At 33.6% G+C, this 15,052-nt stretch overlaps 2 protein-coding genes across 4 annotated transcripts; both read left to right on the forward strand.

Moving 5' to 3' along the window:
- Positions 1-1,760: 1,760 nt before the first annotated feature.
- On the forward strand, positions 1,761-7,368 carry LOC132178589 (uncharacterized CRM domain-containing protein At3g25440, chloroplastic). Of its 3 annotated transcripts, none has more exons than XM_059591039.1 (4): positions 1,761-1,865; positions 2,848-3,316; positions 3,996-4,397; positions 6,438-7,368. In XM_059591039.1, the coding sequence occupies exons 1-4, from the start codon at positions 1,822-1,824 to the stop codon at positions 6,582-6,584; spliced, it is 1,062 nt and encodes a 353-aa protein (XP_059447022.1). In that variant the 5' UTR covers positions 1,761-1,821; the 3' UTR covers positions 6,585-7,368. The 3 variants fall into 3 exon arrangements, with proteins under 3 accessions (XP_059447022.1, XP_059447023.1, XP_059447024.1); XM_059591040.1 differs by having other exon boundaries at positions 2,944-3,316; XM_059591041.1 differs by having other exon boundaries at positions 1,762-1,865; positions 3,136-3,316.
- Positions 7,369-10,112: 2,744 nt separating this feature from the next.
- On the forward strand, positions 10,113-13,615 carry LOC132177021 (uncharacterized). Its single transcript, XM_059589217.1, has 4 exons — positions 10,113-10,185; positions 10,929-11,083; positions 11,950-12,168; positions 13,088-13,615. The coding sequence occupies exons 1-4, from the start codon at positions 10,113-10,115 to the stop codon at positions 13,613-13,615; spliced, it is 975 nt and encodes a 324-aa protein (XP_059445200.1).
- Positions 13,616-15,052: the final 1,437 nt, after the last annotated feature.

Consider the following 15,052-nt stretch of genomic DNA (forward strand, 5'->3'; position numbering starts at 1 on the left):
AGCCGGTCTAGCCGTGACTAGGGCTGGCAAAACGGGTAACCGGGTATACACGATTAGGACTCGTTAAGACCCGCAACCCGATTACCCGAGACACGAACCCGACCCGTTTAGCTAAACGGGTTAGCGGATTTAACATAATTTAACACGAAAAATATCTGGGTAACCCGACACTACCCGCTTAACCTGTTTAGCATAATCGGGTCATATCGGGTAGACACGATCCAACACGACTCATGCGCAAAACAGGTAACACGACCCAACCCGACCCGTTTAAAAAAACCTTTAATCAAAATTGGAAAAAATAATTTAATAAAAAGATCTCTTGGGCCAAAGAACTAGTCAAATTTATCCTAACGGTCCAAGAAGAATAAAAAAGTTTTAAAAGAAAATGTTTTAATATATAGACCCACATAGAAAAAGTAACGGAAAAATAAGGAATAGGCTAGTGAAGTGAAGAGTGAAGTGAAACCGTGAGTGAGTCAGTAAGTGTTAAGGTTAACTTAGTTAGAACTTAGACATAGGTTTTTTTTTTTTTTTTTAATTAATTTAAATGGGTTTGGCGGGTCACCCGAGACCCGGTTGACCCGCAAGAACCATTTATTAAACGTGTCTGGCAGGTCGACCCGTGGACCCGCCAAACACAAATTTAATCGTGTCTTAATCGGGTAAACCCGATTAAGACCCAAACCCGATAAGCCCAAACCCAATAGCTGTTAACTTCATCTCGTGTTCGTGTTGGATTCGCGGGTCGTATCAAAATTGCTAGCCCTAACCGTGACCCACCTCACCAGTTGGGTCTGGCTTGAGGCCCCTCCGATGATGGCACCAACGACCCAATCACGGCCAAGACCCACCTGGAATGATCTTATACCTTGCATCCCATTCCAAGAACATCCTCTTCTCATGGAGCAATCCAGTCAAACTCCCATTACAGATGTAATCAAACGAGCAATCTTATTTTTCCATTGTTACAAACACTCAAGAAAACATCCAAACCAAAACTCATAAAACTCCTCCATGAAATCAACTTAGAAAATTAACAACCCAAAACTCCATCATTCGGCCATGGCAGAGAACACCCCAGCAAAACCACCTCAAAACAAACCCCAAGAACATCTCATTTAGAACCGGAATTTCATACTCAACCAACCAGAAAACCCACACGATTTAGCCCAAACAAAAAACCCCCAATATTCACAACTCAGGAAACCAAAAATCTAATTTAAAGGGAATGATTTTTGCCTTTGAAGAACCTAGTCATTTCATCCGGCCAAACCAACTGATTCTTATGAACCTCACTCATTGGTTTTTTAAAACGTCATTACGTTAGTGACATACTATCTTTACACAGGTCACTAAAGATTTAGTGACATGTCAACAAAAATAAATAAATAAATAACACGTCACTAAATTTGTGACGTGTTAAAGTTAACACGACACTAATTACTAACGTGTTAAAATTAATACATTTAAAAAATTATTAAAAAAATTTAAATAAAAAATGGAACACCAAGAACAATTTCACTCAAATGATCAATTCCCTGACCCTAATTACAGTTTGGGCTTATAAACCATCTAACAACTAACAACTCATTACCATAGGCAACTAAACTGAAGGCTCACTAAACTAATAGCCCACTAAGCTATTAAGCCCACTACAATCAAAGGCCTATTTATTTAGTAGACCTATTAAGCCCACAATCAAAGGCCCACTAATCTATTAAGCCCACTACAGCTACTAAGCGTGAGGTTGCTTCAAACTCTCAGACTACGTCGTTGTGACTGATTTGCCTTTGCTTTTAATGTCGAATTTGGGTGACAATGTTGTCCTTGGCTTTAATCAGAAGAGGCATTATTCGCAGAAGGTATCCTCTTTTTTATTAATTTTTTTTTTATACTATTTTGCTGGTTTTATTTTTGGATAATTCTTTGTTTGGTTGATGAGAAATTGGGATAAAATCAACAAAAAAAATTTGTCTTTGATTCTTAGAGAAGCTTCGTATCTGGGTCAGTTGGGACTTGAGAGTTAAACTACATTTCCTTCCTATTCCTTTTCTGGGTTTTCTCGTTAACCGAACAGAGGGTTAGTATGTTAGCTAGTTCATACTTATGTTTTAGCTAGTTCAGTGCTACGCTGTTCCCTCTGTGTTTGATCCTCGCCGTAGTGTCATTAGTTGGTGATTATGCTTTTTGAAGAAATTGTAATTGTTAAAATCTAAAAATTTTGATAGTTTGATGGAAAGTTACAAATTCATTTATTTGATATTGAAGCTGATAGGCGGTCAAAATGGGGGGTTTAATGTGTTTGAGTTCCTTGGTTCTGTTTTCAGTTATGCTTGATAATTTTGAAATCTATGGGTTATTAATTTATGGCCAGAATGTGCGAATTGGCCTTTAAGTAACGTGATGTAAATCTGAAGTTGTAGAATTGTTAGGTAATTAGAGTCACGATAAGTTTCTTTTATGCTATATTTTTATCAATGTTCTTCATCTATTCTCTATATCTTTTGTCAAGTGATGCTTCATACAGATTTGGTGCAAGTGCTTTAATTGAATGTCTATCCTGGTCATAACCTTAAAGAAAGAAATATGAGAAGCTCCAGAGATCTAGGCAAATGATAGACGTGTAATTTTATTGAGAGATTTGAATCTGAGTATTATTGGTAGAGAAGGGTAGCCTCCAATAGATCTCTAGTGAAAATACTGCTTTGATTTTGCTCCTAACAGTTAATTTTAAGATATTATGTAAAGAATCTGATGTTCCTTGAAGGGGAAAATTTGAACTTGTCTTGCTCCCTTTTGGCTTTGAATGCATTTCATGATAGATTATATGTATTCATTATGCAGGGATTCTCTACTGTGTTTCGGTTGTCTACTGAAAAATATCCCAACTCTCTCATCATTACCTTCAGCGACTTCATTTAATCAGTCCCTTCTCTACAGTACATGGGTGCGCCACATAAGCTATGGCACCGTGGGGCCTCTTCTAGAAGTGCCATGCATATCCTCTCCATTGGATTTTTCATTAGTGCCGAGATTAAATTTGCTTGGCTTTCATGTTCTTAGAAATTCGGTACCTGCTAGATACATGAGTAATGCATCAATTGAGCTGAAGACAGACAATGATGTTGTCAGGTTTTCTTTTGGTGAGCGAGGTGATATTGATGGTCGCCGAAGGAAAGGATGGAAGAAGACCAAACGAGTCAAAATGTCTAAAAAGGCCAAAGTGAATGAACTCAGATTCTATCGTTTGAAGGCCAAAAAGAAGATGACTTCTCCAAATCCAGAAGTTAGGATTAGATATAAACTTGGAAAGGTTGAACCCTGCCCAATTTATTTATTTACTTTAATAATTAATTTAAATATCATTAAAAGCTTTTTAATATCACTGGTTTAAGATTTTTGCTTTCTTTAGGAGTATCTACTCCTTTATGTTGTCTAAGTTGGTTGAATGTTGTTAGCAGTGTTTAAATTAGTGCTTCTTTTGTTATAGATCTTTCAATTTTTCTTTTTTCTTTTTTTTTTTTTCTTTTTTTTTTTCATTTGTAAATTTCTTGAACACGATCCAGTGACTAACAGTTTACTGGAAATTTATCTGATACAGATATAATGCATCAAAGATGGCTTTTTATTAGTCTTGTCCATTCATCAACCTTTTTGATTTTGGTCTCCCTGTTCTTTGAGCATTTCAAAACTTACTATTGAACCGTGTTATCTGATCTTCACGATTGACCTGTCATGACCAACATCCATTGCATGAAAGATGCAGTGGGTTGTTCGAAGAGTAGATGTGTTCCATAGAATTTTTAATTTAAAATGGGTAAAACATTTTTAGTAGTGCTCTGCAGTCCTAAAGAATCTCCTCAGACCTTACTGATTAATTTCAATTTCAAATTATCTTTTGTTTGTTGATAATAATCGGGAATATCTCGATAAATGCTTTTCTAGTATATAGCCAGTTTCCAAGCTATGTATAACTTATGAAGTCTCTTCAGGCCAAACGGAAGGAAGAATGGTTGATTGAGAAATTGAGAAAATTTGAGGTTCCCAAAGCACCTGCTGAAACATATGATCCTGAGAGCCTAACTGAGGAAGAAAGGCACTACCTTAAGCGTACTGGTGAGAAAAAGAAGAACTATGTCCCAGTTGGGAGACGAGGTGTATTTGGAGGGGTTGTTCTCAATATGCATCTCCACTGGAAGAAGCATGAGACTGTAAAGGTAAGTTGCAAGCCATGCAAACCTGGGCAGGTTTACGAGTATGCTGAAGAGCTTGCTAGACTGAGCAAAGGCATTGTGATCGAGATAAAAGCTCACAATACTATAATTTTCTACCGGGGAAAGAATTACGTGCAGCCAAAAGTAATGTCACCTCCAGATACACTGTCTAAAAACAAGGTAATTTCAGCATTTCCTTTAATAACCATTTGCTGATTCAATGGATCAAGGGAACAAAGTATGCAATCTAGAATATAATTTTCTCATCTTTTTTGACAGTCAAAGTCATAATAAGCTTCGTTTTTACTTGTCCCAATAATACATCATCTTGGATCAGTATATTAACAATTTTGCTCTTAGTGCCTGCAAAGTTGAAGGTATGGGATTGCCCAGCTATGTCTGCTTATATGTGCAATAATTGATTAGCATATGCTCAATTGGTCTTAAGTATATGTGTGAGTTTTGATCAATCTAGGTTTCAAATTGTTGATATAAGTTGGAACTGCATGTTATCATATTAAAGACAAGCTCTCAGGTGGGTGTTTGTGGCTGGGGGCAATGGCCATATTGCTAGTTTGCCCTTGGCAAGGAATAACCCATAGTCCATCTTGTCTTCTCTCCTGGCTTTTTAAATTGGTCAATAAAATCATAAAAAAAGAAAGAGGGGGAGGGGGTTCAAAAACTTTGGCTTTGTTAATTAAAGTGAGATTTCACTGAAGCAATGTCTGTAAGTAGCATGGTGCTCTTTGGCAGGTGTAAGGTCACCAACTTTTGCTCTATGGATGTTTTTGAATATGCAAGCTATGCACTAGTTTATCTTATTCATTTTTGGGGTAAAACACTTGTTTCTAAAGATCCAATATTCTAGTGTGATTTGTGATTGTTTTTGTTTTTATTTGTGAATTCAATTGCTGTTTAGTGGTTGTTATATTCCTCAGTATGGAAGCAATAAATACTTTTTGGTGCATGATTGTTGGTGATAAGAAGTAGAAAATTGCTATTTCATTACTTGGCATTGAAGAAAATTGCTATTTCAGGAAAATTCTCTAGTCATTAGTTTTTGAATCTGGGATAGGGGAGGTGACCGCTCCTTAAATCTTAATCATGCTTGGTATATGAGAGATGAAATAAGGCAATGGTTGGTTCTTTTAGTTTCATTAGATTAATGCCTTATGATCCCTCATCTTTTCTCATAAATCAACTAGAAATGATAATACTTCAAGAAGCAATAACAACTTCAAATTATCAAAGTGCTAATAAATTTTAAATAGAAAGAATATAATTGGAAGATTATGAAAAGAATATAATTGGAAGATTATGCTTCATGGCCATTGTAGAATTGATAATCAAATGAGTTGTGTAATCAATTTGCGATTGGTTTTTTCTCATTGCTATGATTTAGGGTGTCCTGAACTCCCAAATTGAGCTTCTTTTTCCCTAGTAACCATCCCTTCCTTTGTGTGTGTGTTATTTTCTTTTTTTCCTTGTGATTCTTTTAATGTTTTTGATGGTTGTTGGGACCAAAGTTGTTGCTTGAAGGTAAGGGTACCTTTTGTCTTTTATTTTCTTCTCTCTTTATTTGGAACATTGCCTTGCATTTTGTCAAGTCTTACGTCTCTTTGTGGGCATCAAAATGTTATAATTTTTCTTGTTGATTGAGGCAGCATTATTGATTATTGGATTGCTATAAGCTGCATTAAATAGAATACTTGGTGTGTTTGATTTTGAATGTTTGTCAGGCTTGATAAGATGATGGGATTTGGAAATTAATCTTCTTTGACAATCTCCCTCTCTGTCTTCCCCTTTTCCCCTACTTGGATGGAGTGTGTTACCTCTCTCTGCCCGTCATTGCCCTCTCTTTCAAATTTATCTGCTCTAATGTATGCGTATTATTGTATTTCGGTTATTGTAGTCTTATCACAATTTCTAGGTTCTGCATTTTCTTTTTTTCGTTCCATTTAATCATATACCATCTATCTCATCTGATTTTATCCCAACTTTATGGATATATGTTTAGCCTTTGTTAGTTTATAATAAGTAAAAAAGTAATTTGAAGTACTTTGCATAGTATTCCTTTTTCTTTTTCTTTTTAAAAGAAGTGTTCTACATTGTCTTATTATTTCTGTCATTAAGAAGGTGGACTAAAAAAGATGCATTAATTATGCCCTGTAAAAATAAAGCTCAATCATAATAGTTTCTTTCCCATTTCAAAAATTGCAGGCCTTGGAAAAGTATAGGTATGAGCAGTCACTTGAGCATACTAGTCAGTTCATTGAGAAGTTGGAAAAAGAGTTGGAAGAATATCTTAAGCACCTTGCTCGGTACAAGAAAGCAAAAGAGGGCACACCAAAAGATTCTGTAATTTAACTCTTCTTCATTTGGAAAGGGGGTGAAACTTATTGACCAATCATTTTGGGAGTGATTTTCGACAATCAACACCAGTCGTCGGATTAGAGTCATAAATGGTCACAACCAACTTGAGGGGTTGATGCTCGGATTCGGATTCTCTACCATTTCCTGCCCGAGTGGAAGATGGGGTAAGGGTAATAACAGAGATTGTGAGAGGAGGTTCTTTGCCAGAGTAGGCTTCTTGCTGGCAAGTAGGCTTCTTGCTCGGGTGGGCTCTCTGTTCGGGCGAGAAGCTTTCTTTCACATTCCCTTGCACAAAAAGGAGAGAGCAGAGATAATAATAGGGATTCCCGGCTGTCGTCAATGCTCAACCCTACGGCAGATACCATGATGTATGGGTACGTTAACTTCAACACTGATGACTGTTGTGTGAAAAATGAAAGCAGTGATACCTTTTTTGTTATTATTGGGAAATAACGCATGCATTCAGTGGAGTGGTTTTTGTTTTTTAACCCATGGTTGCAACTTCCACTGCATTCTTATGGGAAGGGGAGTGCCAGTTGAATTTGAGCACATAGGGAGTTTAAGCCCTTTGTGTTTGGTAAATGTAGTGGCTATATTTTCTACTGTCTGATCATTATACTTTGTAGCTGCTTCTTGATCTTCCTGGAAGGTAAGTTTTTTTTATTTCTTCAATGAAACAGGAGTTTGGTGCAGATTTTCTGTTGAAAAATCAAGTGTAGTTATCATACCCTTCGGCAAATTATTTGGCCATGGGTTAATTTGAGAGTAAATTAAGGTCTGTTTGTTTCGGCGTACATTTGTTTTTTTTAAAAGGTTTTTCTTATTTTTGAGTGTTTATATTAATCAGACCAAGAAAAATAACATTTATGAGGCATAAAATTGTTTACGCTTCTTCATAAGTCATTTTCCACTACTCTCATACACTATCGAGCTATTGAGCTGGCAATTAAGAAAGAGCTCTCTTTATGAGCTTACTTGTCTGAACAAGTTTTTGGCTACTCGAATACTTACCCAAATAGGTGTCCTCTCTAACAATTGTCTGCACAAATTGCAAGTAATATGGGCAAACATCATTAGATCTCAATCCTACCTCCTAAATGCCTTTTGCAGCTCATCTTCATAGTCTCTTTTTTACGTAGTTCATCACATTATATGAAAATATAATAAATATTTGGCAATTTGTTATATGAGCTACACATTGAAAAATGTTTTTCAAATTACTTTTCAAGATTACAAACAACTGGCAAAAAATAAACATTTTTTTCAAAAAAAATATTATATACTAAATTCATTTTCCAACAAATATATATATATATATATATATATATATCTTACACCGAAATGAACATCAACGAATATAAGCAGTAGCAAAGATTTTAGTATAGCATGTAGGTATCCATAATAAGACATCAATTGGTTTCCTATCTATGAGTGGAGATGTATGCTTTGATGAAACCCTAAGTGCTAATGAATTTATTTTTTATTTTTTTAATAATTTGAGTGCTAATGATTTGGTCAAAGTTATCAATGGACAGTTTTGTAGTGCTCCCTAGTGTGTGTAAAGTGCCCCCATCTTCAAGGCCTTCCACTAACAACCTTTAGATTGAGTAAACTTTCAACTCTTTAATTCTCCAAGTGGTCCTACTTTTTGTATGAATTACTTATTTGACGCCCAATGGTGTACAATAACTCAAATACCTCTTTCCTAATGGCAAAACCGAAATTACATTGCTCCTAGTGGTCTCATTCTCTAAGGTTTCATAAAAGAAATTGTGCTTCTTCTCACCATAATAGCTTCTTGTATGTTCATTAACAAACATTTAATTTTGAAATCAACAAAACATAATTTTTATTGACGGTCATTTAATTTTGTTCATTTTGTCGCACTTATCAGTCATTTAATCTTAATCGTTAGATCTCACTTATTAGTGACGGTTATTTAATGAAATGAATAGAATACTCCATTTTATTGTTAGAATTTAAATTTAATATATTTAATGGCGGACGTAATGTCAATATTCCCATGTCTTTTAAAAATTGGGGAAACTTCACAAAATTCGATCAACCTCCACGCATTTTGAAAGTACTTATGAAGTTCAAAAACTCTTAATTAAGGGTATCGAACTTTCAATTTCTTTTAATTACCCATTCCGTTAGAATTTTCTGTTAAATCTTGTAAGAATTCTCAAAATATATATTTTTTTATTAGAAAAAAGTAAAATAAAAAATTGTAAAGATCATGCATTTTTTTATATAAAAAAACATTTTTGCAATATGGGTATTTTAAAAATTTTGACAAAAATTAACGAAAAATCCTAACGAAATGAGATAATTGAATGTTGAAAGTTCGATACTCTTAATTGAAAGCTTTTAAACTTTGGGGGTAGTATCGTTTGGAAATTTTTTGAAGTTTCTCCTAAAGTATTTAAAAGACACAAGCAGCAACTTTAATTTTGATCATAAAATGTATAATATTCATTTCAAGTGAAATGAAGAGGAAACTTGAGTTAACACGCTTCTTCGGCCACCTTAACTAGCAAATGGATATATATATAATTTTGAAATCTTCAATCAATTTTATTGCCTACTTTGGAGTTACCCTAAATAGGTGAGGATCCCATAAATATAAAATAATGGCTTTTAGAGAAATTATGTATCACAACTCACAAGAGTCAACTAAGACAAACATATGGACCGTTGATTTATGACATGAAGTCGTTGAGATGAGCCGCAATGGGTGGTGAGAAATGAGCACTAAAAAACACGAAGTACCTTTCCGAACCCATTTCACTAAAACGAGGTGGGAAATGAATATGGATTCTCCCATGAGGTAGACATCATTAACAGCTATAATATGACCAATTGAAAGAGAAGGAAAAGATACTGTTCTAGTTTGCTTGCTATATTAAATTTATTAGCTATGACGGGTCACATTAACGTAATTTGTTAAATTAACGAATATAATTTTAGGAAAAAATACAAAATCAGTATCTCTTGTTTACGTGATTTACAATTTTTTCTAATATTTCATGCTATCGAAATATGTTAAGTCAATAGACGTAATTTGATTGTAGGAACTAAATTATTTTTTTGGCATATATACCTCAAGGGCTTCTTAGTTCATTTTGATATCACATGGAACTAATTGCAAATTAGGCAAACTACATGGATTGATTTTGCATTTTTCCCATAATTTTACGGTAGCAAGCAAATTATTTTTGTAGCATATATATCTCACGAACCTCTGAACTTATTTTGATACCAAAAGAAGCTAATTGCAAATCAAATAAATTGCAATGACTAATTTTACATTTTTTCATATAAAAAAGTCAGCGACAGAAATTGGAAAGAGGATATGTTCCATTGTTAAAATATTCTTCCCACTTTGGAGGTGGGTGTGTTTTCCTGCGTTGCTCAAAGTCATTTGTGAGAGAAAAGTGAAACAAAAGCAAAATATTCCTTGCTCTACCACCCTATAAAAACATCTACCAGGCTTCTTCTTTAGCATCACAATTTGTGGAGATGGCTACCACTTCTTTTCAAAACTCTAAGCAATATGAACTGGATTGCCAACATCTTCATTCTTATTTCTCTGGTACCTTTTCAATTTTTTTTCCCTCTTTTAATTATTTCATCTGTCAGTTTGGAAGAAAAGAAGAAAACTCTAATCTCCAACTCTTTTTTTTTTAATAAGAAAACTCTTTTCAAAGTGTAGTGATTAAGGATGAGATATAAATTTCTTACAAATTGGGTCATAGAAAGTGTATTAAAGTATATTGATTGAATGATTAAATTTACCTAATCTTTTGAGCTTAAGCTTTTTAGATAAATAGTGATTTAGCAAAGTGTCATTTTAGTAAGTGAAAAGTATTTCTTTTTTTTTTTATTAATGCTATTTAGTAGACTCTCGTATAACTGATATACAACTAAGATTACGTGAGAGTGAAATCAACCCTTGGATTAACACTTGAAATTCCGGTTGGAGGATTTTTCCTAAAACCCAGTTTGTAGAAAATTTCTGTCATGTTTTTATTAATACTATTAAAAAAAACATGTATTTTTTACACGCTAAAGGATACATAACACTTATAAAAACTGAGTTGAAATTTTTTTCTTCTAATCCAGTTTGTAAGAAATTTCTGTCGGGACAGAAATAAGCATGCAATCTTAGGGGTAGAGATTATTTCTCAAATCCACTTAACCCTAAGCCTAAAATTCAGGACATTATCAGAAAGTACCATGCATGTGGGCTTCCCACAGGGCCACAGCATCATCTTTTTCAACCATCCAATTGTCTACTTTTTTTATTATTATTTTAATGCCAATGAAATAGTGTAGGCAATATAGGTGCAATCAACAACCAGAAGCTTGTGGAGATCTTCGTATACAGAAATTCCAACGAGTTTAAGTTCATTCGCCAAACTTACACTGCTCTCTATGGTCAGAATCTTCTTCATCTCATCTCAAGTATTCAGAGGAATAATCCATTTGCTGTGAGTATGGTTGCTCCAAATTATATTTCCTTTTCCTCATTTTTCTTTGGAAAAATTTCGCTTACTAGTACTCTTGATTTTTCATCTCACTGTTACAATCATATCCTTAAACTTTACATTCTAACGGCGGAAGTGAAATTTCAAAAATACCCCCTTCCAAATTCAAGATATTTTTGTAATTTTATAAACATCTTAAGAGTATTTTCGAGATTTCACTCATCAACCGTTTAATTTAACAAGGAACTTTGACGGTAGGGTTGACATCCCAAACTTCTGAAAGATGGTAATCCTAAATTATCACTTTTTAACGTTTAAGAATATAATTGCAAATGTGGTAAAAGATCATAGAAAACGTGAAAAATCAAAGAAAACAAGTAGAATTTGGGGAAAACTTCATAAAACCCCCTTGAACTTCCACGCGTTTTGAAAGTACCTACAAAGTTCAAAAAATTTCAACTAAGGGTATCAAACTTTTAATTTTTTTTTTCTATTACCCCATTTTGTTAGAATTTTTCGTTAAATCTTGTCAAAATTTCAAAAAATACCCATATTTTTTTATTACAAAAAAAAAAATTGTAAAAATTCGGGCGTTTATTTTTTTTATAAAAAACATCTTTGCAATTTTTTTATTAAAAAATAGTGGTATTTTGGAAATTTTGACCAAATTTATAAGAAAATCCTAACGGAAGAGGGTAATTGAAAGAAATTAAAAGCGTGATACCTTTAATTGAGACTTTTTAAACTTTTTGGAGTAATGTCAAAGTGAGTAAAAGTTTAAGGGATTTTGTGAAATTTTCCCTAAAATTTTTCTTTTTCTTTTGTCGGAAGCAAGAAATTACTTAAAAATGTTGAAAATATATATACAGAGAGCAGCTTATCTTCGAATGGCAGAACCGCAAGAGCGTGATGCTGGGATAATGAGGAATTCGCTGTTCGGAGGGAGTGTGAATATTAACACTTTGGTTGAGATTGCATGCAGCCGAGCTTCTGAGGAGCTGCAGTGTATTAAGCAGACGTACCGCTCAAGATACAACTCCGATCTTGAACAAGATGTCACTGCCAAAGTTAGTGGTGGATTCAAAGAGGTAACTACTTACTCATTGAAACGACGATGGAATTAATGGGGAAAAATACCAAGGCAAAATAAAATTTGGACTTTACGGCTCGATTGCACATTTAACGGTCCAAAATCATTTGATCCAATGGTCTAACCACCATATACAACTTAATGGACACCTTAAATGGCAAGTTAATCCCTTCAAATGGCTAGAAAACGTTAGATTTTCTTTAAGTTTGCATTTGAAAGTTGATTTCTTTGTATCTTGACAAAAGTACTTTTCATCCTACACTACAAATTACAAAATTTTGATTTTTTTTTTTTTTTTTTTTTTTTTTCAAATTTTGGATTGACTTGAAAGAAATGGTAATAAAAAATTTTAGATATTTCATAATTAGTTGAAAGACCCAAAATAAATTTAGGGAAAATTTCACTTAATGCACTGTACTTTTATTATTTTTGCAATATCACTTTCAAAGTTAAAAAATTCTCAATTTAATGTATCAAACTTTAAAAAATTCACAATCTCACCCCTCTATTAGGATTTTTTGCTAGATCCTAACAAAGAGGTGAGAAATACCCATGTATTTTAAACTTTTTTATAAAAAATAAAAAAAATAAAAAAAAAATTAATAATTATAGTTTAGGGGTAATTTGGTAATTAGATAAAGTTTACAAGGCTATAAATGTCATTTTACCCTTCGGCCGTCTAATTTAATTTCAAACCCTAACCGGAAATGTGAGATTGCAAATTTTTAAAAGTTCAATACACTAAATTTAGAGTTTTTTTTAACAGGTTAAGTAAATTTTTTTTTTATTTAATTATTTTAAATAAATCTAACAACTACTTGCATCTTTGAATTGAACGGCTCCAAAAATTTATTTAAAAAAAAAAAAACTTGTTCCTAGTACATGATGATCTTATGAATTTTCTGGTATTCTCTTAGATTCTTCTGGCGGTTTTGAAGTCTTGTCGCAGCTATGGTGGGAAAGTGGACATGAGCATGGCCATGTGCGATGCCAAGACTCTGTACGAAGCTGTAGAAAGCGGGAGGACCGTTGACCAGAAGACCATCATCTCAGTTCTAAGTCAACGCAATTCCGGGCAGATTAAAGCCATTCTCGTCTCCTACAAACAGCTTTACGGCCAGGAATTCTCCAAGTTCATGAAGCAAAGCAAATGCGGGCAGTTCGGAAAAGAAGTTGGGGTCGTAATCCGATGCATACAGAATCCCGGAAAGTTCTTCGCAAAGCAACTAATGATGAGGATGAAGAGCGCTGATGATGTTCGAGAGATTTTGATCCGGTCAGTGATTACTCGGTCGGAGATCGATGTCAGAGATATTGATGAGGCTTTTGCAGCAAAAACAGGGAGTTCTGTTGAGAACCTTGTGAGGAGGGAATTCAACAGGAATAAAGATCAGAATGGTGAGATTGTAGCTGCCATCTTGATTGGATTAATGAAACGTAATTGAGAGAGAAAAATGAAAAATAAATCAGTATTATCATGGCTGTAGTTGTGGTAGCATACACTATCTATGAAATAAAGAACATGTTTTCTCTTGTGGTTTTCTTTTTAAGTAACGTTATTTAGTAGATTGGTATATGGTTGAGATACTATATATCAATTATTAAGAGCTAGTTTTTACTGTCACATCATTAAGTTATATAACAGGTTACTAAATAATATTACTCTTACATTTTATTGGAGCCTCTTTCTATTTTGTACTTGATGAAAGAAAGAATGTGAGATTGGTGTAACTAAACGGAAGATAGGCATTACATTGAGAGAATGGAATGCATGGGACTCCTCTGTTAGTGTATTGGGAAATGGTGTTCAAGTTCGGCCTTGAGATTCCTTCATATTATTTCGGTGAAACTTCACTTAAATCCTTTGAATTTTCATCATTTTTACAATTTCTTCCCCCTTCCCCCAAAAAATATTAAAAACTCTTAATTTAGTATATCAAACCTTACACAATTTGAAAGCACACCTCTCCATTAGGATTTTTTGGTTAAATCCTAATGGAGAGGTGAGAAATTCCCAAAATACTCCTAGATTTTCTCAATTCTCTCTCTTTTTTTTTTTTCATTTCACTTTTTTTAAACAAACATAATTGTAGTTTAAGAGTAATTTTGTAATTTCATAAAGTTTACAAGGGTACATTGTAATTTCTCTCTTTAACCTTCTAATTTACACTCAAACCCTAATATGAGGGGTAAGATTTGCAAATTTTTTAAAGTTCGATATAAATTAAGAATTTATGAATTTTGGAGAGTAAATGAGATATTTCAAAAGCAATAAAAGTTCATGAAATTAAATGAAGTTTCCACAATTATCTACTTAGATGGCAACCGTTTTTTGTTTTCGTTTATGTAGACCTATGGACTACATATCAAGAGGAAACTTTCCGATCCTTTTGTTTAAACCCCCTCTTCTAGATTGCTTTTGTTATAATATTAATTAAATGATTAAATTTATCATTTTTTATTGACATAAATTTTTTTGATAAGTGGTGATTTAACATGGTATTATAGCCAAAAGTCATGATTTCAAACTTTGTGACAAAGAAAAACAACTTTTGCTTCTTTTATATTGCTAGTAGGCCCATTAGCATATCATAATAGAATCGAATCTTGCATCTACTATTCAAGTAGATAGGCTCGAACGTTCGGAACAGGAAAATATGGATGATTGAGTGAGACATCGAGTTAGGATCCTTTCTAGTTAGTTATATTGGAGGGATATTTTTGTCATTTCAAAAAGTGAAAAGATAAAAATAGTTCTCCAATATAATTAATTGAATATTATCCAATTCAAATGAACGGAAGAGAACCATGTTCCGAGAACATCAAACGTTGGCTCAGAAAAAGAAGATCTTCTCATCTATGCATTAACTACCAAGTGATCA

Source organism: Corylus avellana, chromosome ca4 (genome assembly GCF_901000735.1).
Source record: "Corylus avellana chromosome ca4, CavTom2PMs-1.0".
NCBI classification, from domain to species: Eukaryota; Viridiplantae; Streptophyta; class Magnoliopsida; order Fagales; family Betulaceae; genus Corylus; species Corylus avellana.